The 27,018-nt window shown below is 38.7% G+C and overlaps 3 protein-coding genes across 3 annotated transcripts; 1 reads left to right on the top strand and 2 right to left on the bottom strand.

Annotated features, from left to right (window-relative positions):
* Positions 1-1,094: 1,094 nt before the first annotated feature.
* Positions 1,095-8,638, bottom strand: msto1 (misato mitochondrial distribution and morphology regulator 1). The gene is made up of 14 exons (XM_044172887.1): positions 8,430-8,638; positions 6,494-6,623; positions 6,133-6,202; positions 5,693-5,768; positions 5,096-5,153; positions 4,865-5,015; positions 4,249-4,363; positions 3,946-4,080; positions 3,661-3,813; positions 3,087-3,218; positions 2,797-2,981; positions 2,388-2,492; positions 2,133-2,245; positions 1,095-1,994 (listed from the first exon to the last, which is right to left on the bottom strand). Exons 1-14 carry the CDS (start codon positions 8,511-8,513, stop codon positions 1,735-1,737), a joined length of 1,767 nt encoding a protein of 588 aa, XP_044028822.1. The 5' UTR covers positions 8,514-8,638; the 3' UTR covers positions 1,095-1,734.
* A 3,410-nt stretch (positions 8,639-12,048) lies between these two features.
* On the top strand, positions 12,049-18,839 carry si:ch73-347e22.4. Its single transcript, XM_044172886.1, has 2 exons — positions 12,049-12,207; positions 12,965-18,839. Exon 2 carries the CDS (start codon positions 13,001-13,003, stop codon positions 18,062-18,064), a length of 5,064 nt encoding a protein of 1,687 aa, XP_044028821.1. The 5' UTR covers positions 12,049-12,207; positions 12,965-13,000; the 3' UTR covers positions 18,065-18,839.
* A 1,167-nt stretch (positions 18,840-20,006) lies between these two features.
* On the bottom strand, positions 20,007-25,166 carry apoea (apolipoprotein Ea). The gene is made up of 5 exons (XM_044172892.1): positions 25,071-25,166; positions 24,649-24,712; positions 23,689-23,839; positions 21,742-22,029; positions 20,007-20,417 (listed from the first exon to the last, which is right to left on the bottom strand). Exons 2-5 carry the CDS (start codon positions 24,689-24,691, stop codon positions 20,111-20,113), a joined length of 789 nt encoding a protein of 262 aa, XP_044028827.1. The 5' UTR covers positions 24,692-24,712; positions 25,071-25,166; the 3' UTR covers positions 20,007-20,110.
* Between the last annotated feature and the right edge of the window lie 1,852 nt (positions 25,167-27,018).

The raw sequence follows: 27,018 nt of genomic DNA, 5'->3' as shown, positions 1-27,018 counted from the left end.
TTCCTTTGTGGGTTGAGAAAATTCTCCTTCCTCATAAGCTAAATAAACTATTTAAACTCTCCCTGGATGAGCTGGAAAATGCATCGCCACAAATCCGAAAAACAGGCTGTTTTTCTGAGTTCATGAAAACTTTAGAGACACGTGGTTCTCACAGGACAGCAACGCTACAAACATGATGATCTTATAGACCATAATGCATTGCTGTAGATTAAACTACCCAAAAGTATATAAAGTAGTTAAAATCAGCTCAACCTTAAACATCTACATCAGTAAAATGCAACATACACATGAATGCAGCAGTAATATCAATCCAGAAACATCAGATATGATAATAAAACACTGACAGGGAACATTTTACTGCAGAACGAGTACTTTTACTTTTGATACTTTAAGTATGTTTTGCTGATAATGATCTTTACTTACTTTGACTTAATTAAAGTTTTGAATGCAGGACTTTTACTTGTAGTGGAGTATTTTCACAGTGTGGTATTAGTACTTTTACTTCAGGAAAGGATCTGAATACCACCACTGCCGCTCTGGCGAAGCCTTCAGCTACCATTCATCCGACTACCGCCATACAGTTTTATTTTCGTTAATGAGAAGGTAGTTATGTTAGCTAATGTGCACTGAATATTTCAGTTATTCAAATTCAATAAAACTCAATAACGCTGTATACTGTAGTCTAGTTCGTCGATTTCTTTTGCCGCGGTGATGGTATTATTTTTTCCTTTCCTATTAAAAAGGTCTTATAGGTCATTACATTTGTACTTAAAAATCTGCAGATACCCTGAAGAAAATTTTGTAGCCTTTAAACCCCCCCCCCCACATATTTTCATTACCAGTTTTTTAAGATTTACTACTTCAGTGTTTGGGGCTGAATGCCACAGGCAGAATAGGGGAGTCAGAAAACCGTTTGTTTTGCTCTTTTCATGGGATTTGACAATAAGAAGATACAGAATAACCTTATCCTTTAACTGCATAAAACTATATTCTAACCAAAGTTAAATGTCTAAAACAAAACAAAAAACAGTGTGCTGAAAGTTGATTCCAATTTTTCAAATCATAAAGTAAAAATACAAAGCACTTGAGGTTGCTGGCTTTAAATTGTTTAATATAAAATTGGTATGTTGCTTTTTCTGGCTGCTGGTCACTTTGGGCTGTGGCATTGAGATAAGGTAAGCAGCTTCCTATATGATCACGAGAACTCTGGTTAAAGTGTCAACATCTGTGCTATGAACTCTTTCAAGTGCCTGTGGCTAAAACAGGTGTGACAACTACATCTCTTCATGTGAATACAGTCGTTTGATAGTGTACACTTACTATGAAACACATTTAATTACAGGTAAATCGTTATTTGAGGGAATGTAACATTCCATACAGTTTCGTGATGCTTGCTTTTTATTAAGCACATTGAGGGTACGCCTGTTGTGTGAAATGTGCTATATAAATAAACTTGACTACTTCCATCACCTTCCTGAATAGTACATGCAGAGGTCTAACTTCTTAATATTCCCTCATCGCGTATTGCAGCTCAGTTCTATCAGTCTATTTCAGCTTATGAGAAACTTTTCGCCTCTTTCTGTTACCGTGTAATTCAGTCCTGGTCCATCACCAACCTTTTCTTCTCTGTGTCCGTATGAGTGGATGCGGGCTGGCAAACAAAGCCGACAGGCTGCTGTTACTGAGCTTAGCAGTCATCAGTCTGTCCAGATTATGGACCTAAGACTGCCAGTGTCAGTCATCATCCTCCTCCTCTGAGGAAGAGTGCATCGCCCCACTACTGTTGTCACGGTAACAGCGGGCCAGTAGGCGCAGCTGCTCCAGGGCCTCCTGGTAGTCGGCCATTTCGGGCCCCTGGGAGAGGAAGCTGGGGGCCACACGTCGGATGTCAAAAGTGCTGGCACCACGATGCAGCTCAGACAGCCACGAGCCGAGTGCAGGCCCAGACTGGAGGGAGGTCATGACGGGTACAGAGGAGACCGCAGGGGCCGGAGCTGCAGAGACAGAGAAGGATTATTTTATAAAACCATCAAATCAAAGTTGAAGAAAAGTTGTTTAAAGACAAAAATAAGACGTTAAAAATGGACAAAAAGGCCGACAACAAGAGGAAAGTGAAATAGAAATATGCTCACAGCCAGGCGGGGGAGGCTGGCTCTGCAGGAAGCCCTCAGCGCCGAGGGACTGACTGAATATCTGAGGGAAAGGTGGCGTCAGCTTACTGGGAGTAGACACCAACTGCAGAGCCCTGAGAGAGAGAGAGAGAGAGAGAGAGAGAGAGAGAGAGAGAGAGCGAGAGCGAGAAGACCAGTGTTGTGTTAAAATATATCTAAAGACATACAAGTAAAATGATTTGTTAGTTCACAGCGTGCGACACTGTGGGGACTCACAGAGGAGCTGTAGGATAGAAAGAGCTGATGTAGGAAGCCAGAACGTCTTCCCCACTGTGGAGGCTGTGCAGGGGAGTGGGTGGTTGAGTCCCTGGAGCCAGGGAGCTGATGGAAAGGAAATTATTTCAATAACACGTGAAAGAAGATTTTAATGTGATGATTGGGGGGTTGTTTAATACCTGTTTTTACAAGCCATTTTCTTCCTTGATAATTCAAAGTTTTAAAGATGTATTTAAAAAAAAATGTTAATGGTGTTTCAGCTTGTCTTCACATGATTTATAAATAAAGTTATGTTACTACAAATAAAACATGCTCAGCGTAGTCGCCAATGTTTTAGATACATTTCATTCTTATGTTTAAAATATGTGAAAGCATGGTAACATTACAAATTTATTCATAAAATTCTGACCTGACTAGTCTCTGGCCCGCAAAGCCTTTGAGTGTCGCCCACTGGCTGTAGCAACGACCATCATCAGGTTCAGAGCACGCTGATAGAGGTTTCCAGGGCAGCGCATCTGTGCAGGCACTCAGGGCGTCAGGGAGAGAGCTGCCGTGCATCATGGGAAAGGGGACGGCACCATAAGCAGCCACCACCTAGAATTTAAATTACGTCGGTCATCATGAGCTCAGAACCTTCTCTATAGAGATGTGAACATAGCAAAATAAAATAATGGAGCTAATCCAGCAGCAGTAAGTCACCTTTCTCCCAGATACAGCCAGCGAATCTGCCACCTGCCACATGGGGACGCTGTTGTTCCTCAGCCTGTAAGGCAAAGTGAGGGCATCCAGGGCCAAAGCCAGGACAGAGCTGGAGTGGTACCACAGTGAGGGCTGGCCCAGAGGAGAGGCAGACACAAACAGATGTTGTTAAACAATGACAAGATCAGATTCCAGTTTTCCATGTATTCATGCCTATACGCACCTATAACAGTGTGTGTGCAAGTCTTAAAATGTCCTTAATCATATTTAAACTCTAAATCTTAAAAAGGAGTAATCCAGTTTTATAAGTCTAAACATGTGGTTTAGTGTTGTGCTAGTTCAGAGGTCAGATTTATTTCCATTTATCATCATGTTTCTATGAATTTAATTTATGTATTTAATCAATATGTAATGAAAACAAAGTCAATAAAAATTCAAAATAAGGCATTGAAAAGGTCTTAAAAATAGTAAATTTGACCCAATGAAACTTGCTGATCACCACATATTGCCATTAAATATCTCTATAAAAGTCTGAAAATAATAATACGGTGATGAAAAAAATCTAAAAGCTCACATCATAAGTTAGATGGGGGAATGCTATGGGAGAGGAGGGTCGTCTGCCTAGTCCGCCGCGCACGGTCAACGGGCAGAAGAAAGAGCTGTTACTGGCCAAGTGGACTGTCCCTAATGTGCAGTTTAATTGGTGGTAGAGGTCCTTCATTGGAGTCTGGTTGAACAGAAAGAATACTGTAAGTACAGAAGCCCATTTAGAAAACATCTGCTTTTACACAACCTCTCACAAAACAGTAAGAGATAAAATAGCCAGGTAGGGACTGAGTTGACTCAGTTTATGACTTACTGAATTTGGGTGGCTGACAGGTGCTAACCCCCAGGTTAGGATGCCTCTTCCGCCATAAGAGTCCTGTAACATCTCTGTGACCTTTGACCCCAGGCCTGCAAAGCCATCAGCCAGGTCACACAAAACCTGGAAACCCTGAGAGGAAAACAGGATGCAGAGAGAGGAGGAATAATGAAATGATCGGTACGGAACAAAAGAAGAAACAAACTGAATGAAACTGTATGAGTAGAGAGGAGTTTAAAAACTTTTTAATATAATATAGTACAAATAAATTCATTATTGGGATAAAAAGCAATGACTTACCTGAAGGTAATCACACTCCTCTACAAAGAAGTGTAGTTTATCCTCCAGCTCCTCGAGCACCGGCCCCTGCAGGAGAGCCTCTCCCTGGCCAAAAGCCTCCAGACGATGTGCCTCCCTGGACACCCACAAATACAAATATAGAGCTGTATTGAGACCCATATTTGACCCACTGACTAAAACACAATCCATCCTTTAAACATGTTTAAATAGGGAGTGTAAACTTGCATGTTGCGTTTATGGCCACACCCCAGTTAGTGATGTAACACCATGTCTTAATCAGCTGTGAAAGGGACAGACGTCACTATTTGGGGTGCAGTCAGAAGTGCAACAAGCTTTAAAGATTCAGCCCACAGAGAGCAGTCTGTGATTCAAGCCCAAATCTGTGCAAAGCCTGACATCTACTGGAGAAAATCTGGTACTGTACTGTCAGCGTAGAAGGAATATGTAATTGTTGCGTTTTCTTTATACAGCGTTATCTGGCTACGAATCATAATCCTGTGCTATTTTGGAATAAAACTCTAATCAGTCTCTTCTAATCAGTCTTTACTTTATCATGAAATGAAATCCCAAAGCTTTCCCTCGTTTCATTCAACAAAGTCTTGACATTACACTTTACCCGTCATGGTTGTACTGGTGGATGACGGAGATGGTGCGAGGGTGCAGGTGGATCCTGAGGAAGTCGGACCACACCTTCACGCTGCCCTCCAGCCTGTAGCCCTTTTGAACTCGAGCAAGCTGGCTGTTCACAGTATCCACGCTCACTGCACCTGCAAATGGGAGAGTTTTCAGAGTGGTCGCTCGTATGTCATGCAGAGTGTAAAAGAAGGTTTGTTAAAGTTTTTCTTACGTGAGTACCGAGGCTGGGAACTGGAGAAAACATCTGCATCAGCCAGGCTCTCCCCTTTCTGGAGACAAACAGCTGTCAGGATAAGACACTTAACTGTTTGCGAATATTTATATCAAGCTCCAATAGTATGCCTCTACTGCAGAATTACTGAATATAATAATATTCAGTAAGGATGCCAGCATGGATGCCATCAAGCTGGTAAATTCTGGCTGCGGTGGACAGGTTTGCTCTCTCTGCCAGTAACCTGCCATGGTTTGGTCCGATGTAGCTGGAAACCTTTGTACCCAAGAAACTTTTTTCCTGTTTGGAAGCCATTAGTCATACCAAAGCTTTGAAAACTGCACTTTTAGTGGGGATCTTTTGATTCAATGACTTAAAAGCAATTCATACTACATCAAGATACTTATTCAAATATAGAACAGTGATTTAGTCATTTAGCAAACAGCTCTTCACACGTGGTTCAGGCTGTAAGTAATGCTGCTTATACACCATTATTACAAAATGCTTGGCGTCACTGTCTCAAGACAATATTGGGATGGAAAAACGTTATGTGTCATTAAGCTGCTTGTCACTTTTATTTCCACCATAAATACTCACATCCAACTTGTCCAGATCTTCAAGAAAGGGGTTCTTCGCAGGAGGACTTTCTTCGTGCATCATGAGGCTTCCCTCCCTGCCAGATGGAGTGCATTTTTATAACAAAAAACACCAAGAATTGTCCATACAAAGACTCTTGGTTTCAATACCGGTAATAAAATCTTCAATAAGAAAGGAAACTTTGTTGGATCTGATATATCCATCAATGTAGGTTTCATTAACTATGTAAAAAACACTAAAGGATTGTTGCTGTTGAACTTATAGTATTTAATTGCACCAAAAACAAATGTGTAACTGAAGGTGCCAAACAAGCGTTTCACAGAAAATCCCAACAATGTTTAAAGCTGCAATAATCCACCAGTGGTGACAAAATATGTTGGGCCCTGAAATCTGTAAACACAGACAGGCAATACTACACATACAGAGAGTCTCTTATTTACCATGTGACAGCAGAGGTGTCTTTGCCAGTGTCATACAGACTTCCCTCCAGCCGTAGAGTCCGAAGACTTCCTGTTACAGACAAGAGTGTGACAGGCAAAGAGCAGGTGATTCACCTTACCAAGCACCATACACATCCACGTTACTGTATGAAACTGTATCCACTTAAGGAATCTAAACAACAAAAACATGACCTTTGATGAAGCCATTAAACTAGTACACAAAATAGGAATCATTTAAATCAAAACACCAAGAAAAAATAAAGCTGCTCCAGCACAGAGGATGTTTTCAGCATTAATAAGAGCATGTAATAAGAGCATGTGATAAGAGCATGTGATAAGAGCATGTGATAGGAAAAGTTACCTTTGAGATCCATGGCAATGAGGCGAGGTGTGTGGGTGACATGTCCGCCCAGAGTCTGTCCTTCACGAAACACGACATCACTCTGGATGTCATCTTGTGGCGTCTCTGGATCGTATGATAAAGACGCATCCTGCAAACAAAGACAAGCATATCGTCATTTAACTGTCACAGACTTGGAAGCTGTCACAATACATTCGGCTCCATCTAAGAAGAAATGAGAGTGAGATACTGCCACCGGGGAGGTGCTGGGAAATGTATGAATCGAATCAGCATCGAAACATCAAATCTGACAGTGCTCTCAGCGGTGAAAAGAAAATAGACTGAAAACCAACAATTGCTTGTGCACAACTTCTAGTTCAACATTATTATTAATGTAGTGACGATGCAGATAATAAGTAATAGTTTTTATAAACTCTTAAGATGCAAACATTTTTTTTTACAACAAAGTGTTAACTGATTGCAGACATTTACAGACAAAAACTGAAAAACATTTATTCTATTATGATAAACTGAAGTCCAATTAGTAGCAGAACAACAACAACAACAATATAAACAGGATTTATACAGGAGTTTGTTTTAGTTTCAGACACTGTGACTGTTATGTAGGCTGTATCATTTTATTCTGGGATAGCTGGTTAGACAGATTGCTGTGGGGCATTGGGAAGAGTGCTCATGAACAAGGCTGTAAATCCACTGATGAATCCTTATTTCATGTACATTTATTCTGAACATGTGGTTCTATAAAATGGAAATCATACAAAATAAAAATGAAATAACTCACACTGCATCAATAATAAATTGTTATAAACTATAGAGACAAATTACTGCAACATAACATCTAAATGTCTATATTCATAAAAAACACTGAAACTTAATGATCCTAAAGGCTGTACAGTAGGGCTGCAGCTATTAGTCGTTCTCTTGTTAAAGCTTCTCAAATGTGAAAATCTGTTGCTTTTCCTTGTCTTAACATTATAGTAAAATTAATATTTTGGGGTTTTGGACTGTTGGTCGGACAAAACAAGACATCCGATGATGAGAAGATTGTGATGGGCCTTTGAACTGTTTTCTGATGTTATACAGAAGCCAAGCCATTAACCGATTAATCGTTTGCTGCAGCCCTAGTATACTGTTTTTATTAAATTAACTGACATGTTAAAACTCCAGAAAGACTAGGCCAATAATCTAAAACTGGTTAGCATCTGCATTACTCTGCTACTTATCTAACTCACAATTAGCCCAAACTTCCAAAGGTTTTAGGAAAAGAGCCATTGTGTGGCAGATTGTATTAGAGCTTTGGTCAGGAGACATAGTTATTTGTTTGCAAAGTAATGTTATATGAAAGAAGTCTGACACATGTTTCACCACTGCAACAGTAATTTGGGTGTCTTATAAGTTCATGTGGGCTGGGCACTTGTATGTGCATTACACAATAAACAACAACTATCTTTCCAGGACACTGAATCTTCTGCTGGATGCAGGAGGTTGCAGATGTCGACTGAGGATGTAACTCAATCAGTATCAACATCTCCATCATTTAAACAATGGCTACTATATATATTTATCTAGATATCAAGTGAAGTGATTAATCTGTATCTTCTACTAGAGAATCCCACCAATTTCTGTCTAAAAAAAAATGTGATAATCTGATCACAAATAGACTGCTGACTTGAGTCTTGATAATTAGCAGCTTTAGCACCATAAACCCTGGCGGCTAATGTTATCTTTATGTTCTAACTCCTGTGTGACAGCTTAATTATATCGCATGTCTTCAGTCTGTTAAAAATGACCACAAAATGCACATTCATGGTGCTGCTAGCATTAGCTAGCTCTACAGCTCAGAGCAGAAAGCAGCGTAGTCTCTAAAGTTTGACAACACATGCAACGCTACCGCTAGGTAGCTAGCTTTAGCGTTAGCCGTTACTGTCTTCCTCACCTGTAAATTCCACCAGTGAGTCCCAACAAAGTTTGAATAATGTCCCAACTGAAGCGTGATGACTTCTCTACAAAGGCTGCCCATCGTGACTGAAATCAACAATCAGGATAAAATATAAAGTTATCTGCTTTGAACATGATGGACATGTTTGGAAATGACAACACTGAACAGCGACAACCTAACCGGATGTCGTGCCTCATGTGAACCAGCTTCTGTGATTGGCTGGAAGATACGTATGAAGAAATGTGATTGGATGTACAAATGACGTAGTGGTAAAAGTCTGGTTTCACCGTGCCTTAGCTTCACGTGCGGTCTCTGCAGCAGTCAGCTCCTCAACATGAAAGATTGAGAAGTATTAGAAAGCTTTCTAAAATGAAAATTACGGTTTTATGAGCATTTTTTGATTCAATATACAGATGTCCAAATAAAGTATGCAGATTAAATATAATTGTTTTTTTTCTTTTATCATCAAAGAAGAAATTGTTGTATGTTATGCTATTGACAATAGTATAAAAGCCATTTGTATGTTAGGAAAACTGTTATTCATCAGGTCAGAACAAAGATTTATTTATTGACGCAGGTCAATAGCCTATAAATAACAAAAAAGCACAACAGCTGAAGTCAATAAAACATAATATTTGGTGATATCTCTGTTTTCCTTTTTTATTTTGTGGGTTCCCCACATGATTTGAGATACTGACTTAACAGTTGTGCCCTTGATTTGGTACGTGCACTCCATACCAAATATACATCTACTGCCTGAAAGTAGTACATAGAGCATATACTGTGAGCAGTAAATCCACTCAAATCCTTAGATATAATAACTTCACATTGAGTTCAGAATGCAGCCAGGTGATTCAAAAGTTCACTTTAGTGCATCTGAAAATACTGAACTGGAGCTTTAAAAACAGATCTGAGATCATGTTAGACTCATGTAGCAATCTTTGATTATCTATAGGGTCTGTTCAGTCTCATCTATTATCTGCTCACTTCTCTTCTGTTGTGATACTTGGCCTTGTAGCATTATAGCTGTAGTATTGCAGTAAGCACTACGATCATACGTGACTATTGTTATAAGCAGTGGGCAGATGAGTAAAAGTAGCAATACTACAAATGTAGAAATACTATGTTAGAAGTAAAAGTCCTGCATTCAAATTCTTACTCAAGTAAAAGTATTAGCATCAAAATATACTTGAAGTATCAAAGTAAAAGTGCTCATGATGCATTTCAGAATAAAATATATTATATTACTGGATTATAATTAGTGATGCATTCATGTGTACGTCACTTTAATGTTGCAGCTGGTAAAGGTGGAGCTGAGTTTAATTACTTTATATACTGCTGAGTATCTTAACTTATAATAATATATCACAATTTATGAGTTGATTCCTATTTTGTATTAATAATCTGAATCTGCAAAGTAACTGGTAACTAAAGCTAAAGAGTAGAAGTATGAAGTAGCATAAAATGGAAATAGTCCCTTAAGATTGTGCTTTAGTTCAGTATCAGTATTCAGTACTCAGTATTTGAGTAAATGTATCTAAGCAGCTCCTTGCTGCTGTGGAAAACAATAATACCTTTGAAAAGTTCCAATCTGGCTTTCGTCAACACCACAGCACTGAGACAGCCCTTCTCAAAGTCACTAATGACCTTTTAATGAATGCAGACACAGGCATGTGTTCAATTCTTGTGCTGTTGGACATAAGTGCTGCCTTTGATACAATTGATCATGGCATTCTTTTAGACAGACTGAGGCACTGGGTGGGCATATCTGGCACTGCACTAGACTGGTTCGCATCTTACCTGTCCAATAGGAAATTCTGTGTTAGCATTAATAACTTCAAGTCATCCTTTTCTCATATCAAGTATGGTATGCCTCAAGGTTCAATTCTGGGACCAATATTGTTCTCTTTATACATGCTTCCCTTGGGTGATGTAATCCGCAGACATGGTATTTCTTTTCATTGTTATGCGGATGACACACAGTTGTACCTCCCTGTCAAGCCCACTGACCTTAGTATGCTGAGTTCTCTGCAGGACTGCCTGTCTGACATAAAAAATTGGATGTCGATAAATTTTCTTCAGCTCAACTCAAATAAAACTGAAATCCTTGTTATTGGGCCCCAACACATCACTAAACAAATACTGCCATCCACTGGTAACCTGTCATAACATATCAAGCCTTTTGCAAGAAATCTTGGTGTCCTGTTTGATAGCAATTTATGTTTTGAGCAACATATCACTAAGCTTGTCCAATCATGCTTCTATCACCTCAGAAACATTGCAAAAATACGATCTATTTTAAATCTTAGTGATGCAGAAACTGTTGTGCATGCTTTTATCTCCTCACGCCTTGATTATTGTAACAGCCTGTTCACTTGTCTTAATCAAAAAACTTTGACACGACTGCAGACTGTACAAAACTCAGCTGCTAGGCTGTTAACCAGGACCAAGAAGTACGACCACATAACACCTGTTTTAGCCTCTTTACACTGGCTCCCTGTTGGTTTTAGGATTGATTTTAAGATCTTGATGATTACTTTTAAGGCTCTTCATGGCCTGGCCCCAGATTATATTTTAGACCTTGTAATCCCTTATGAACCTTCACGTAGTTTGAGATCTTCGGGCAGGGGTCTCCTGTCTGTTCCTGAGTCCAGGATGAAAACTAAGGGGGACAGAGCTTTTGCTATCAGGGCCCCGAGGCTCTGGAACAACTTGCCCGAAGAAATTAGATTGTCTGAGTCAGTGTCTTCGTTTAAATCTCGTCTCAAAACACATTTTTATCTGAAAGCATATCCTGATTTTACGTGAACTGGCTGTTTATTTTACTGTTTATTTTATTGCTTTTCTGTATTTCATGTGTTTTATTTCTTTATATTTCGTCATTCACTGTTATTTTATTTTTCTTGTTGTGAAGCACTTTGTACTTTGTTTTGATAAGTGCTCTATAAATAAAGTTTTATTATTATTTTATTATTATTTATAAATGTACTTAAATACATAAAACCTCATAGGCTCATAATATATGTAGTTATGCACAACATGCAGACAATACAATATGAACTTCACAGAATGTGTCACCAACTTTTGTTTTTATAAAATGCAGGAATGGGAGTTTAACACAGATGTAACAGCAGCCAATACTTTCTGCACATTGAAATGTTTCTTTCTACTTTATTAAAAAAATCTTATACATTCTTTATAAAACCATGTGCATAGTATGTAGTGATTTATGTAATTTCCATATTTCCTTTATTTCATGTTTTTCTATTGTAATCTTTACATTTACATTAAAACAATCATATCAAGACCTAACATTGTTTGTAAGTATATCCTCTTTTATTTAGCACTTGAACTGATATAATTGAGTGATATCACATATATATATATATATATATATATATATATATATATATATATATATATATATATATATATATATATATATATATATATATATATATCATATCTGCTGTCTTTACATTGAAATTATCATAGAGAAGTAAAGATATACATTATATTTATAATAATTGTTTCCTTTTTTGTATTGATTTGAAATAGTTTGCTGTAAAAGGCCATTTGGGGAGGGGGGAGGGGTTGACATCAGCTTCCGCTCTGCTATGGCTCCTCCTGCAGAAAAACAACACCAGAAGCTCGAGACACATCAGAGTTACGCACAAACTGTACGACACATGCGGCGCATGTTTGTCTTTACGTCGGAAAGTCAGGCTGTAACAGCTGAGGATCATCAGGAGTCTGATTCAGGGTTATTAACGCGGTAAGAACAAAGTGCAGCCAGGCGGGTTCGTCAAAACAACAGCACGAAGCCTCAGCTGTCTGTGGCACATAGAGCCGTTTCACCAGTGTGTTGGTGACAGTGTGCAAATTGTATTTTTATTTGTGTAGGTTTACATGCATTTTCCGAGTTATTACTGTGAATTTAGAATGAATATCTCTGCACACTGAGGTGGTAAACAACATGTTAGCAGATGTGTTAGAGCATTATTATTACATTATTAACATTGTTGAAGTGACGCTTTTTATGTGTAATAACCCCCCCTTTTTTTTACAAGGCAGGTAAGGCAAGTTTATTTGTATAGCACCTTTTAACTACAGGGCAATTCAAAGTGCTTAACATAAGACATAAAAAGATATTATGAGATATAAAGAAACACAAAGCAATATATAAAGACACATATAAATAGGATTTTAAATATAAAAATATTAATAAAATAGAAGATGAAAATAAGCTGAAATGGAACAGATGATTGCTGCTGCAAATTAGCAGCTTTGCAACTAAATGTTATGACCTTTTGAACTAATAATTATAGTTTTAGCAACTATACAAAGAATATTTATATCTCTGAAATACAATACAATACGTCTGCATTTTTACAATATCAGTCTCTATCAATTGTGTGACTTTCAAAGCAGACAGCAAAGGAAATCAATATATTTTATCTTCACCTGTTTCTCTTTTGCACTTTAAAACATTAAAGACTTTTTATGCCTCCTTGTTTTATGTTTAATGTCAGACTTCACCAACAACCTCTGTGAGAAGATCAACTGGAATGAAACGATTAAAATTAAAGTCTGCTGAAACTGTTCCCGAAGCCATCATCGAATCAGAGCACGCTGCAGGTATGTCTTCATTAGTTTCAGCAAATGAAGAGGTGTCACTTCAAACCCAAAAAAAACAGGACTGGGCCATACAATACATGGAGGGCAAAACTAGACCTCCAAAGAGCATTAAGAAAGCCAGGAAAAAGAGAATCGCTACGTCTACATCAAAATGCAAAAGGGGTCAACGAGCCGTTCAGCTGCTCTCAACAGAAGACATTTCTCTGCAGGAACAAAACGAAAAAGGCCACGATAAAGAAGCTACCAACAGCTCAACACCAGCAGTGTTCACAAATTTAAAGCTTCAAAATCCACGAAAACATGCTGCAAATACTAAACAATGTAAAGCAGAGGCTGTGAATGTACCTGTATGTGTTCCATTTTGTGATTACAGTGCAATAAACCAATGTGCGTCTGCTGAATTGTTAATGCGCACGTCAGATACAAAGACTGACCCAGCCAGAGAACCAGTGACACCGACATCAACTAAAAGGAGAAATTTAAAGACAAGAAGACAACGAAAGAGACCAGTACAGAAAGGAACGCATACAATAACTTTAAATGTCCCTATTAAAGTGGAGAGTGATTATTTTGATATGCAGTGTGATGCCTTGGAAGAGGAAACAGTCAGGAGAAATACTCCTGATAAAAAACATAAAGGCAAAGGTCAAAGAAAAAGGAAAAAGGTAGAGTACAACGCTAGTGAGCAAACCTTGAATCCTGACGTGAATATTAAAAGTGAACCGCCAGGGGAAGTTGTACCAAATCAGATGGATTTTCCTCTGATGGACATAAAAACTGAATTAGATGGGAGTCATGTGACACCCATAAAACCTCCCACAAAAACTCGACCTTCCAGGAAAAGAAAACTCCCAAGAAAATACATGGATGATGCCAAAAAACCCACCACACTGGCATCTATCGGTGGCAGTGGAGAGGAACTTCCATGTTTGGGGCCACCGGGCGATGAGTTAATCAATGCAGCTGGTGAAGAGATCAGTAATAAAGCAGAAGAGGATGTGGAGAATTTGGAATCATCAGTTTGCAAATCATTGAAGCAAAGAGGGAGGAGAAAGAAGGTAAAACCGGAGCCTGACAACATTTTCTTAGAAAACCTGCAAAGAAATGAAACAGATGAAGGCAAAAAATGCAACAAAATAAAGCAGAGAAAAGTGACATCTACCAGTTTAGGAAGTAATGATGTGATGGTTCATGGAGTGACTGCACAAACTGAAGACGGTTTAATAAGTTCACAAATAAAATCTTTATCAAAAAAAAGGAGCACAAAGATGGTTAAAAAGGAGCCGATGGTAGAGGAAGCAGTGCAGAGAAATGTCACTATTTCAGATGAAGTTTTGACTGCTCAAGACAATCTTGACAATGTGTCCAAAAATAAAAAAGACAAAAAGAAGAGGAGAGGTAAAAGGGCAAAGCAGAAGCTGGTATCAGTTGGTTCAGGTGACCGGTTTGCTGAGGCAGTTCATATTGTTCCAAATCCTCCTTTCTCTTCTTTAAATCAAAATTTACCTGAAGATGTGAAAGTGAAGAGTAAGAAGAGATGCAAAAGAGTGAAACCAGAGCTGTGTGCTGTCAGTTCAGTTGATAGTAACATAAATGTGACAGATGTGAAATCAGAACCGGAGGATAATGTCTCTGCTTCTTTAGGAGGTCCATCAACTGAGAAATGTATCACAACTTGTGTGAAGGGAAGCCGACGAGGAAGTCAAAGGCTGAAAAGTAAACGTAAGCCGAAAACCTCAGCAGCCGTTTTATCAGAGAACGCGTCACAGATTGAAGAAGTGGTATCAGATTTGCAAAATGTCCTTACAGTTTCTTTTGAGGTTGACTGTGAGGCACCGACAGCAGACTTAAAATGGGGGGAAAATATGAAAAAGAATAACATGGTCAGACAAACATCAAAGAAAAAGACATTAATGGGACTGACAAACCTGGAATCTAGTGAACAACAACACCCTAAATGTGATACTCGAGGTGTTGTGAATCAAGAAATGTGTGATAAATCAAAGATAAGGTGCAAAAGAAGGAAAAGAAAAGCATGTACAAGGTCGAAAAGTGTAAAAATGGAAAACTCTTGTAATAAGCCTCTTCTTGGTTACAGCTCTTCACAAGACACAATCTTTGATGGGATGGATTTAAATGCTGCTAAACAAGAACACGATAAAAGTGAGAAGTCAGAATTAACATCAGAGGCGGCATCTTCATTTCAGGATAAAATCATCCTGGTTGAGTCAGTCCCGTCTGCTGTTCCTGCAAGAAAATCAAAAAGGACAATGATAAGGACGAGACGAAGGAGGAATAAAACAGGAAGGGCTGCCAGGAAGAAATTTAAGCGACCTCAGATCAGTGCACACTGCAGTAATCCAGCTGACTTGGAAATATGCGCTTTTTCATTTAACTCCAGTCGCTGTAATTCAATATCAGATGATGAAATGATCACTCTTGAACTGAGAGATGAAAATGATGATGTCAAACAAAGAAACACTGTACAAACACTGATCGACGATCAAGCAGAGGAGATGACAGTCAAAGTCAAACACTCTTCTAAACTTAAAAACTACGACCCTCGCCGTCATAAACGGAAATCACAAAAACCCCTTGAATGCTCGTTTTGTGGTCGCTCGTTTCGACACATTACAGCCTTCACAGTCCACAAGCGCATTCACACGGGAGAGAAACCTTACAGATGTCCAACATGTGGCAAGAGATTTTCTCAGCTTTCCCAACTCAATGTGCATTCAAAAATCCACACTGAACCTCATGCAGTTTGTTGCCCGTGTTGTGATGAGAAATTTAAAAGTAAAGATGAAATGATCTTGCATTTCCATATTCATATGAAAAACATTCAAACCTCAAATATGACTGAAGACACAACAGAAGGAAAAGATGCAAACAACCAACAGGTGAGCGATTGTTTGGATTCTCCAGTCGCTTCCAGCCACAATAAACCTTTCAGATGCTCAGTTTGTTTTAAGGAGTTTATGAACCGAGCCACTTTTAAGATGCACAGACGAATGCATGGTGGAAAGTCGGACACCTGCTCTGTCTGCGGGAAAAAGTTCTGCAAAAGTTCTGCAGGTTTCGTCAAGTTACGGGAGCTTAAACGTCACTCTCAGATGCCTTTCTCCTGTGCCAGATGTGGAAAAACCTTCAGCAGCTTTGAATTGTTCCACTTGCATCAAGTGTTTGAAGTTTGCTCAGAGAAACAAGCCACTGCTCACAGAAAACCAAGTGGTATTGACGGATTCTTGGTTTCTCAGAGTGTTGAAGGACAGATAGTCACCCCTGTGTATTTTAAATGCCTGATATGCAAGCAGCTTCATCGTCACTGGTGCCAGTATGTTCTCCATTTGCAAACACACACTCATAGCAAGTCTTACACTTGTGAGACATGCAGACAACAGTACGACCAGACAGCTGAAATGAGGAGTCACTGCATAGTTTGCTGCAGAAGAAGTGGGGAAGAGAGGGCGTGTAGATCTTCCCTGACTGACATCTGGAAGGAACCAGAAGCTCCACAGAATCAGGTGCTTGAACCTCACCTGGACGATCAAAGTGAACCTCCAGATGACGACCAGACAGGTCAAATGTCGGTTTTACCTCAAGTGGAAACAGGTGAAAAAGAGGTTACAGACATGCAATCATCACGACCGTCACCGAGCAGCTCAAGCCTGTCTGTAAATGACGAGTTTGACATCAGTGCTCTGAGCTCAGATTTCTGTCCGGCACTTGATCAAGCATCTCGACAGCCCTCCAGATTTCGTCTTCAGTCACTAATTGGCAGGCATTGTGGCAGATACTCATGTGGACACTGTGGAAAGTCCTTTAACCGGTGGAACAAGCTGTGGCTGCATCAGCGTTCCCACCGACAAACTGGCAGACCGGCTTTCTCCTGCAGCCAGTGTGAGCTGGAGTTTCGCTTCTTGGGTTCGTACATCGATCACCTGTGGGAACATGCAGCTCAGACACCATACGCATGCCCTTTATGTCCTGACACCTTTGCCAATGAAGAAAACTTAACCACCCACATCTCTGAATGTCACAAACACCGTGATTTTAAGAAATGTAGCACATGTGGAAAGAATTTTTCCACCTTGAGAAACTTGAAGAAACACAAGCTGCTACACAAAGGGGCCAGCTCACATTTCTGCCGCCCATGTAACGTCTCATTCTCCAGTAACAGTGCCTTAAAGACTCATCTGAAGACTCACAAGACACGTCTTAACGTCCCGCAGCCTGCAGGGCTTGTTGAGCCTCTCTTATTTCCGTATCACTGCAGGAAGTGCACCGCGAAGTTCTCGAGCACAGATCTGCTGCAGGCGCATCAGATTTGTCATTTCACTGCAGGGAAAAAGCCGGAGAGCCCCCCAGAGAGTGTTGTCTCTTTTATTCACAGCAGAGCCCCAGAAGACACCCATGGAGGCGTTTCAGAGTCGTCTTGGCGAAAACGGCGTCTTCCAGTGAGCAATAAGAAGCACTTGTTCAGGTATCCTCATCCAGACCGCCTGTATGTCGTACCTGTCGTCTCCTCAGAGCCGCCCATCGTCATTTCAGATACAGAAGAGGAACGTCAGGAGGTTCAGGTCCAAAGTTCGTCCATCACTTTCTCTGCCAGCAACACAGTGTCTGATTTTCCTCAGAGACAACCAGGTTTTAATTCTTCAGATCCAAATATGCCAGATATACCACAGTCCTCAGCTGTTGCCACACTCAGAGACATGGACGAACATGAAACAGGCAGCTCAAAGAACCAACGTCAGGATCATTCAGATAAATCCCCAATCCTCCCAGAATCACATCAAGACCAGGACGCATGCAAAGGTACAAATGATATCAGTGGCTTTGAAAGTGATTCAGCTGAACTTATACCACTTCTGTTGTTTTCCGAGGATAAAGAGATTGTGGATGATATCCACACTTGTGCAATTTGCAGGGAAACATTTACAGATATCTCAAAGCTGCATGAGCATTACATAGATCATGCCAGGGGGTTGTAGAAGCAGAAACTGTAGGCTGAATTTACAGTATTGGGCCTGGCTGCTGAGTCATGAATAACTCTAATGGTTTTACAGACTTTTAAAAAAGGGAAATCGTGAATGTAAGCTTTTATTTGGTCTAAAATTAGCACTTTATTGATGTGTTTGAGGTAAAATTTGAACATTTGTGTTGCATCCAAGGTGGTTTTTAAATTTAAATTGTTTAAGAAGTAGGTGACTTTTCTCAACCTTAATTATTCAGTTTATCTGAAAAATTCAAATAAGCCAAATATGGAAATACATGTTTGTTTGTTTTTACCGGACAGAGACATTACAGTATGTTATTGTAAAAGGAAAACTTTTATTGCAACTATTGCAGCTCTCTGATATTCTGCTACTGTTTGTACACAGCTGTTTTGTTTTTACCTACTTTTTCTTTTCTCTTTAGTATAGTATTTTTGATATACAGTATGGTTATATCTTATTGTGATTATGAAAACTCACCAGTATTTGATTTGTACATTTCAGTTGAGATTTGAAATATATGGGTCTTTTTAATTTCCATCAATGTGAACAGCTGTGATCTTGTGAACGTCAGTGATGACCAGTGTTGTGCATTTTGTTTTATACTTTGTATCTTGTCTACGAGGCAAACAGTTAACGTGTTTAGAGTTGTTGGACTCAAGAAACAGAAACCATACATGTAAAACATATTCCTGTGAATCTATATTCATCCGTGAAAATCTTTTGTCATATAATAGTTTTTCAGTAAAAAATGGACACCATTATGATTTTTCTCAGGTGTTCTCAAGTGTTTCTCATTATTATACTGTGTTATCTTTCAAATTCTCCTAATGACATAAGTTTTTGTTTGTAGAAAAATTAAACAGTCTGTGTGTTGCTTTCAGACCAAAGTTTAAAAAAAAGTTATAAACCTACACATAGTGGCTTAAAATAAGTTACCATATGTAAAAAAAAAAAAAAAAATGGAGGAAATTAAGACACAATAACTTTCAAACAAGGGTATAAATGTACACTGTCTGAGCATGTGAATATGTTGGTTTTTGCCTTAAAGGTCCTGTATATGAGATTCTGAACATTAATATAGCAGCAAACAACTATTTGCTATGTAAAGATATAGTGGAGTAATGGCATCCTGAGCAGAGAATGACGTCACACTCCCTCTGCCTGTGTTGTTATCGGAGCCTCAATATGCTGTGTTTATACATCCGCGCCGGCCGCGCCTGCATGTGAGTGCGAGTGAGTCCCTCTGTCAAACTGTTGGCTTTGAGGAGAGCGATATAACGGGTTTATTTCGACCAAACCAGAGCTGGTGATTGTTGGAACAGTCGAAAAACGAAGACGGTTTTGATGAATTTTATCTAGTTTCTGTCCAATTTGAATGAAGTGTGTTTAAGATGATCTGCGAGGTAAAATTACTGTTTTTCCTCAATGGAGTCTGGTTTTGGTCTGAGATGCTGGTGCTCTAGTGCGAGATTTAGTTTAGTGGCAGTGAATGTCACATACAGTACCTTTAAGTGACAGTGCCTTAAATGCCTAAATAACAAACAACAACAAAAAAAATGTTACAGCGTCTTTGAAATGACATCAATTTTGGTTTATAGAAAAGTGAAATAGTCCCGCTACAGCCCATGTAATGCTTTCAGCTGATTCACCCCAAAATAAAATCAAAATGTTCAAAACCTACACATAGTGGCTTAAAATAAGTTAATTTCAGTAAGAGAAGATTACCTTCAAACAAGGGTGTAAATGTACATTTTAAAAACACATTATTGATTTCCAGAGATTTTCAACACACATGTGAACATGTTGGTTTTCGCCTTATGTGCCTTAACAAAAATATATGTAATTGTTATTATAGCGTCTTTGAAATGAAAACCTACTGGTTTTAATCATTTAATATGTGAAAACAATGGAGGCAATTTAGACAAGAGGACTTCCCTTTTTATAGCTGAGTATCTTTATTTATGAATCCTTTAAAACATTTAACACAGGTGGTTTTGATACAGAAAGAGATGGATAACAGATAGTCCAGACTGTTTGATTTTACATGTTACCACTGATCTTGGAGACAAAAGGCTGAAACCAGGTGTTCAGCTCCTCCATCTTCTCCCCCAGGGTTGATCGCACGTCTTCAGCGGTTTTCTCGAAGCGCTCCTTGATGTTCTCAGCCGTGGTCTGAATCTTCTCCTTCATGTTCTCCACCTGCGACCTCAGCAGGTCATTCAGGGTGGTGATCTTTGCCTGGGCGTTGTCACGCACAAGAGCAAAATAAGGGTCGAAACGCGTCTTCATGTCCACCATGTTGTCTGAGGTGCGGGACTGAAGCTCCTCAAAGTAGTCGGCAACTTGTCTGAGAAAAGGACAGAACAGTTTTAACTGAGTGAAGAGTAAGACTCAAAAATATCTGATTCATCACATTGCTTCAGCACTTAGTATGTTGTAAAGAAAGTGTTATTATATATTGTATAAAAGTAAGTATTCAGATCCTTTACTTCACAAAATGTACCACTGCCACTGTGTAAATTACAAGTCCTACATTCAAACATCATACTTAAGTAACAGTATGGAAGTAATACCAGCAAAATACACTTATTTACTGTATCAAAAATGTGTTATCTATACATATATTTCTAGAAAATACAACACAGAGGGCCTAAAAAAAAACATTGAATACTGAATGTCTCAGTCTTGATAAAGTTTCACCGGACTGTGAAAACACCTGGGACAACGATGGAGGTAAGTCCAGGACTTTATCATCCTGTCCCTGACAAAGTCTGGTACAGTGGCTATAAAAAGTATTCCTGTCTAATTGTTTTACAGCGTTATTTTGTATTTGTATGTTATGTTATGTGACCTTTATCAAGATGGCGACATGCGATTATTGAATGACATTTAGAAATATTAGAAAAAGGGACTAAAAAAAGGGGAAAATTAAATCATAAAATCATATGAACAATTGAATATTTCTTTTTCAAGAAGCAAATGCGGTAAAAGGTATCATAGACATGAATACAAAGAATATTTGTCTCATTAGAGGTAACACCCAAACAAAAAAAAACCCATTTGGTTAAAAACTCTTGAATGTGTGTTTATTTTAGGGCTGCAACTAACATTTATTCCAGTTATTTTGGCCGATTTATCAATTAATTGTTTTGTTTCTAAAATGTTACAAAATAGTAAAAATGCCCATTATAATTTTCCAGAGCACAAAATGACGTCTTCGAATTGCTTGTTTTTCCGGACCAACAGTCCAAAACCCAAATATTCAATTTACAATGATATAAACCAAAGACAAGCAGCATAAGTTAATATTTATGAAGCTGGAATCAGAGAAAGTTTGGCATTTGTGCTTGAAAAACGATTAATCGATTATCAAAATAGTAATTAATTTTCTGTCAATCAACTAATCAATTAACAATCAATCAACTAACTAATCGTTGCAGCTCTAGAACTCAATTCAGTTTACTTCACAGGGATAATCCATTACGTACAATAAAACTGATTAGTACAAAGTATTTGAGGAAGCAGCTGAAAAATTAAACTTCTTAAATTTTCTGATAAATCCTCTCAGAAGAACCCAATAAAACTCAATAAAAACAATGAACGTTTAGTTGGTAAAAGTTAACTTACTGGACAGAGTTCCCCATCAGCCTCTCAGAGTGGATTTCACTCACCGTTTGATCTGCTGTGTGTCCTTGCTGAGGCGTTTCTTCAGCTTGCGGGTGTAGGCGGAGACCCTGACCCTGACGTCGTCGGCATTCAGCTCCATCATGGTCTGCAGCTCCTGGCTGTACTTCTCCATCTGCACCCGGGCTTCGGTCATGTGTTCGCGGAGTTTGTTAACCAGCTTTTGCAGGTCTTTGCCCAGACGCTCTGCAGCCTCCTGAGTGTAGGGGGCCAGCTTGGTCTGTAGGTCGTCCTTGTACATGGCCAGCTCAGACATGCTGTCCTGGATCAGGGTGCTGGGGGGGCAAGATAGATGAGTTTAAGGATTTTGTTGGTGTTCTTGTGAAGCATTTGGGATCCAAAGGAGGACTGAGATCAGAGCAAATAAAGGCCTTATTCAAGATGAAAAACAGGAAATAAAAAGCTTTTTTCTTTGTAAAATGTAAAAATAAGGCTTTGCTAAGTCTCAGCAGAGCTGTAGATGTATCTACAGGAGCTCTGTTTGCACTGAGCCCTTCCATGTCCAGGAAATCAAAGCAAAAATCAAAAGGATTTGAACTGAAAACTTAAGTAAAGATTCAAGACGTCAGAAAAGTGGACTTGAGACTGAAGTGCACTGCAGGCCTCAGTCAGCAGCTCTTTACATGTCTCACCTCACTGACACATGCTGATTAACCTCCTCACACTCCGCCGAGGGCAGAATGTGCGTTGTGTAAGCAAGCAGAGGCCTAACATTGTGTTGATGCTTTTTCCTCAGTCCAACACACTTGAATCAGTCTGACAAGAACACAAAGACCCAGATAAAAACTAGTTTGTCCTAGTTACAGTGTTTTACCAGCGCTGGAAGAAGTATTCAGATCATTTACTTAAGTGAAAGTAGCAATACCACAATCTAAAAATACTCTATCCTGCATTCAAAAATGTACTTACGAGTATTATCAGCAAAATGTACTAAAAGTATCAGAAGTCAAAGTACTTACTGTCAGTGTTAGTTGCCAGTTTATTAAAACTAATACAGTCCTGTAATACATATTATAATTATATATCTATATATATCTTGTAGTTATAATGTTGTATAACTTTATTTAGAGAGGTGTTGATTGAACTGTATGATAATTTTGGAGGATGTAGTTTGTGGTTGTGTTGGACTGTATTGCATTATACAGAGAGTTGATATAAATGGGGTGGACAAAATGATAGAAACACATGTCAGTATAACACACCACAAACTACAGCCTCCAAAATGATCACAAAGTTGAATTAATCAATCACTCTAAAACATTTTCACCAAAAACGTCTTTACATTCATGAAGGTAGGAGTTATTGCAGGACTGCTGTATTAGACTGCATTAGTTTTACATAGGTGTACCTAATAAAATGGCAACTAAGTATATTTTGTCATTATTATGGAGTTTCCAGTTGTCAGGACTGGGAGAAGTATGCAGATCTTTGCACTTAAGTAAAAGTAGCAATACCACAATATAAAAATACTCCATTACAAGTGAAAGTCCTGAATTCAAAATATTAAGTAAAATAAAATATATGTTGAAATTAATGTTGGCGGCTGCACACTGGGGAAGGTATTAGCTGAGACATGTGTGCTTGTTACTCTTCTGCGTAATAAAAAGAATAAAGATTGGGAACCTGTTTACCTCTACCAGGTAGACAACGGTGTGTGCAGTGATCCTTTACTATATTGGACTGAATTTAAAATGTTTCCTTGAGCAGGTGGTGCAGATAAAAACAGCAATAATATTACAAATATGTCAGAAATGATGATGATCTATAGAAAATGTACAATTGTAAGAGTCTGTTAAAGCAGGTGTGTGAATTTATAGCACTTAAAGTGTATAAACTATTCACATAGAGGTCAAACACATGTACAGAAAGTTATTAATGATTTATTACTTTGATAACTATTGCTAAATTCATCACCAAGACACAAATGAACTCACTCCAATTCTCTGCTGATCTGAGAGCTCTTGATGTCGTTCACCACTTCATCGGCCTTCAAGTTCAGATCTGTGAAATAATCCTTAAATTTGTCGACTGTGACCTCCCAGGAGCTCTTCTCCTCATCCTGAGACACACTTCTTGCATGGCAGCCTAGTTTGGACAGAGACAAACAGCTCAAATATTCACTTCTAAATCTTTTAGATGGGAAATAAAACAAGATGAAGAAGTTTTGCATTGGACGAAAGGTAAAATACCTTCTTTGACTCAATGGCTGCAAACTGTAACACATATTATTTCATCTAAGGATTTCTCTTCCACTTTATAAAATCTGGGACCTGTATTTGGATAAATGGGCACTGCGGAGGCCCAAAGACTGATATCTGGGCTGGAAAAAGGACTCAGATCTTCAGAAACCACTAAAGAAACTGTAGGACCCATATATACTGCTCACATGTTTAGAGACAACTTGTGTTATTCAATATATGGTGGACAATAAGCACCCTTTGCTTCCTTTATGTTATTATTGTTAGTGTGAGAACTTTGGGAGGCCCTGGAGTAGGCTGTATTTTCAAAATAAAAGCCCCAAAGGTAACAGGAGCTTACGGCAGGCTTCTGGAGTGCTGAAGAATTTCAAAATCGAAATCTCAAAGAGTTTCTTCCTTTATTTAATTCTCTTCCTTCATGCTTTCTTTGCTTCTTTTTGCCATCTTTCTTTATCACCTTCTGTCTTTCCTCCTTTCCTCCTTTCCTTTTACAGCTTTTCATGCACTAACTTTTCAGCAGTCAGCAACTTCTAAGCACCTTGCCAACTCGCGCGCATTTTTTTCTCCAGAAAATTCTTTCTCTAGTTACTGTTTTTTCATTTTTCCAAGTGTATACTTTTCTTCTTTCCATACCTCTGTAATGCCAAAAGTTGGTTTTCGTGTTTTTATGTCCTTAAGGAGACATTTTGAACTCACCTGAGAGGACAGCCAGCACAAGGATTACTGCAAAGATCTTCATGATGATCAGAAATAATGGCACCTGGAATATCATATAATAAATGCGTTAAAATGATCTCAACACTGTCATACAGGTTTTAGTAAAATGAGTAGTTTACTAAAAAGCTAAGATTTTCACAAGTTGAACATTCATTTCAAGACCTTTTTAAACTCAGATATAACATTTTAGTCATCTGAATCATCATGTTTGTGTTCTTGAGTGATAAATGTGAATTTTTCAGAACTTATCCACTGTTTTTTAATTAAACTCTTTATATATCTAGTTTAAATAAACATAAGCTTTGCAAATTATTTGACACAGTTAAAACACATAAAACTTAATTCAGCTACCCCGAGACCAACCAGCTGTTAAAGATTTACAGAAATGGTCTGCGTCTTACCTCAGTGATCCTGAGCTGTGACGTCTGTGAGACTGACTGAGCTTGTCACTCAGTATTTATACAGTTTAGGTGGCACTGATGCGATCCAATAAATGTCAGGATTCTTGACCTGCGTCCGAAGTTCTCAGCATGAACTGTGTTGTCATCTTTTATTGCTGTGTGTGTGTGTGTGTTATTTTGGCTCCACGTCGCACACTGAAAGTACACATACAAGCACTGGTGAGAAATTAGGAACACCCAAAATATCTGATCATAGTTTACATGGGGTTGAATCCTCTGAATCACAAGTGGAATAATCTGATTTGCGTACTAACTGTTAAGTACAGTTCCAATGTGATTCTGTCCTCTTCCCAATCAACTGCAGTTTAAGTGCAAAAAAATGTGACTGCACCATCAGAAAATCAGAAAATAACTGAATTTTACACTGTCCTTCTCTGTCACAACCACAGTGCTATTGACAGCAAAATGGCCAAAGTTCATTCTTGTATCATATCATTGTCCAGCTGATCTGGTTCATAGCTGCTGTAACAACCACTGTCTGCATTTTTACAACTTTTATAAGATGGGAAACCTTCTAATAAACTACTCTCCATACAGATCTGGGTAATAAGTAACTTTTTTGTCTGTAAATGTGGATATGTACTTTTGGCCTTAGCGTTGATACAAATATAAACAGACATGAGGCAATAAATAAATAAAATGGGCAAATAAAAAGGCCAGCCGCATGCAGAAAGTCCTGATGCATTTATGATGAAACAGTTACAAACCTTTTCTAGCATGTAGGGCAGCCTATATGGTACTGCATCGCGTTTTCTCCACTGGAAGGGAGCACTCATGTTTTATCTACCATAGAGACATCTATGAGGGCACTTTTGCAGTGTTTGACTGCAAGAGATGATGTAACTTTTGCAGCCACTGTGGCCGGAAGTGGCAATGACAAGATGGCAAACACAAAGATGTAGCTTAACAATAGCACAAGTAGTAGTTGTAAAGTCAACAATCTGACTCAGTAATGTCAGTTACACAGCAAAATCTATTTCAAGTTTGCTACCATTAGCAACTGGTCATACCAATAAGGCTGTAGCAGCAAAACCCGAGCAAGTGTGTGTTTTACTGCTTATGAAATCAAGTGTCACAGTTAGTGTCAAGCCGGGTAACAAGAGAAGCTGGGAATAAGACCAAACTCAGACAAGGAGGCAGAGCAGGTGCATTTCAGTAATTTAATGACAAAAAGAAAACACAAGGGCTTACATGGCTTACATAGTCAGGCAGGCAGAGATCAAACCAGGAAAAGCAGTCCAACAAGGGCAAACAATTCCGACAGGGGTAGGAAAAGTCCACAATCCAAAATCCATGCAAGGTCCAAAATAAACCAGGTAGAAAATCCAAAAGACACAAGACAACACTGGGAAAAAGGGCCAGAACGCTTGACACGAGGGACGAAGGCGATCTGACACTGAACAAAGGAAACATGCAGCCTTAAATACACTCAGGTGAGGGGGAATGGAGTGTGGCTCTGGACTCTAACTACACATTCACTAATTATTAAATAAAAGAAAATAAAATAAGAAAAATCAATCAAAAAACACACCATAGTTTTATTCTCTCTATCAAGTTTGTTCTCCTAAGATAATGAAACAACAGATAACACTTCTCTCTAGAACTTCTTTGTAAAATATCTCGTAAATCAAACCTCATCTTTATTTCTTTAAGGTTCAGTGTCAGTTCTCTTCTCTCAGCATCATTTTTTGGACAGTGAATCATAACATGTTCTACAGTTTCTTCTTGATCACAGAATGTACATCTTCCCGTATTATGTTTTCCTATTTTACATAATGTGCTGTTTAATCCAGAGTGACCGAAACGTAGCCTGGACTGTTTCCTCTTTCCCGGTTCTCCCCGTTTTCCTCATCACACCTACTTTTCTTTGAATGTTGTATAAGCACCT

Source organism: Siniperca chuatsi, linkage group LG17, assembly GCF_020085105.1.
Source record: "Siniperca chuatsi isolate FFG_IHB_CAS linkage group LG17, ASM2008510v1, whole genome shotgun sequence".
NCBI classification, from domain to species: domain Eukaryota; kingdom Metazoa; phylum Chordata; class Actinopteri; order Centrarchiformes; family Sinipercidae; genus Siniperca; species Siniperca chuatsi.
The sequence above is the reverse complement of the archived record's forward strand: the minus strand, read 5'-3'. Positions and strand labels throughout refer to the sequence as shown.

Coding starts and splice junctions, on each gene's coding strand:
- msto1 (XM_044172887.1), bottom strand. CDS start 8,513: ATGGGCAGCCTTTGTAGAGAAGTCATCACGCTTCAGTTGGGACATTAT. Junction 6,203..6,493: donor CATTGCCATGGATCTCAAAG/GTAACTTTTCCT, acceptor TGTCTGTAACAG/GAAGTCTTCGGACTCTACGG. Junction 1,995..2,132: donor CCAGCCTCCCCCGCCTGGCT/GTGAGCATATTT, acceptor CTGTCTCTGCAG/CTCCGGCCCCTGCGGTCTCC.
- si:ch73-347e22.4 (XM_044172886.1), top strand. CDS start 13,001: ATGAAACGATTAAAATTAAAGTCTGCTGAAACTGTTCCCGAAGCCATC.
- apoea (XM_044172892.1), bottom strand. CDS start 24,691: ATGAAGATCTTTGCAGTAATCCTTGTGCTGGCTGTCCTCTCAG. Junction 22,030..23,688: donor CAGATCAGCAGAGAATTGGA/GTGAGTTCATTT, acceptor TTGCCCCCCCAG/CACCCTGATCCAGGACAGCA. Junction 20,418..21,741: donor GACACACAGCAGATCAAACG/GTGAGTGAAATC, acceptor TCCTTTTCTCAG/ACAAGTTGCCGACTACTTTG.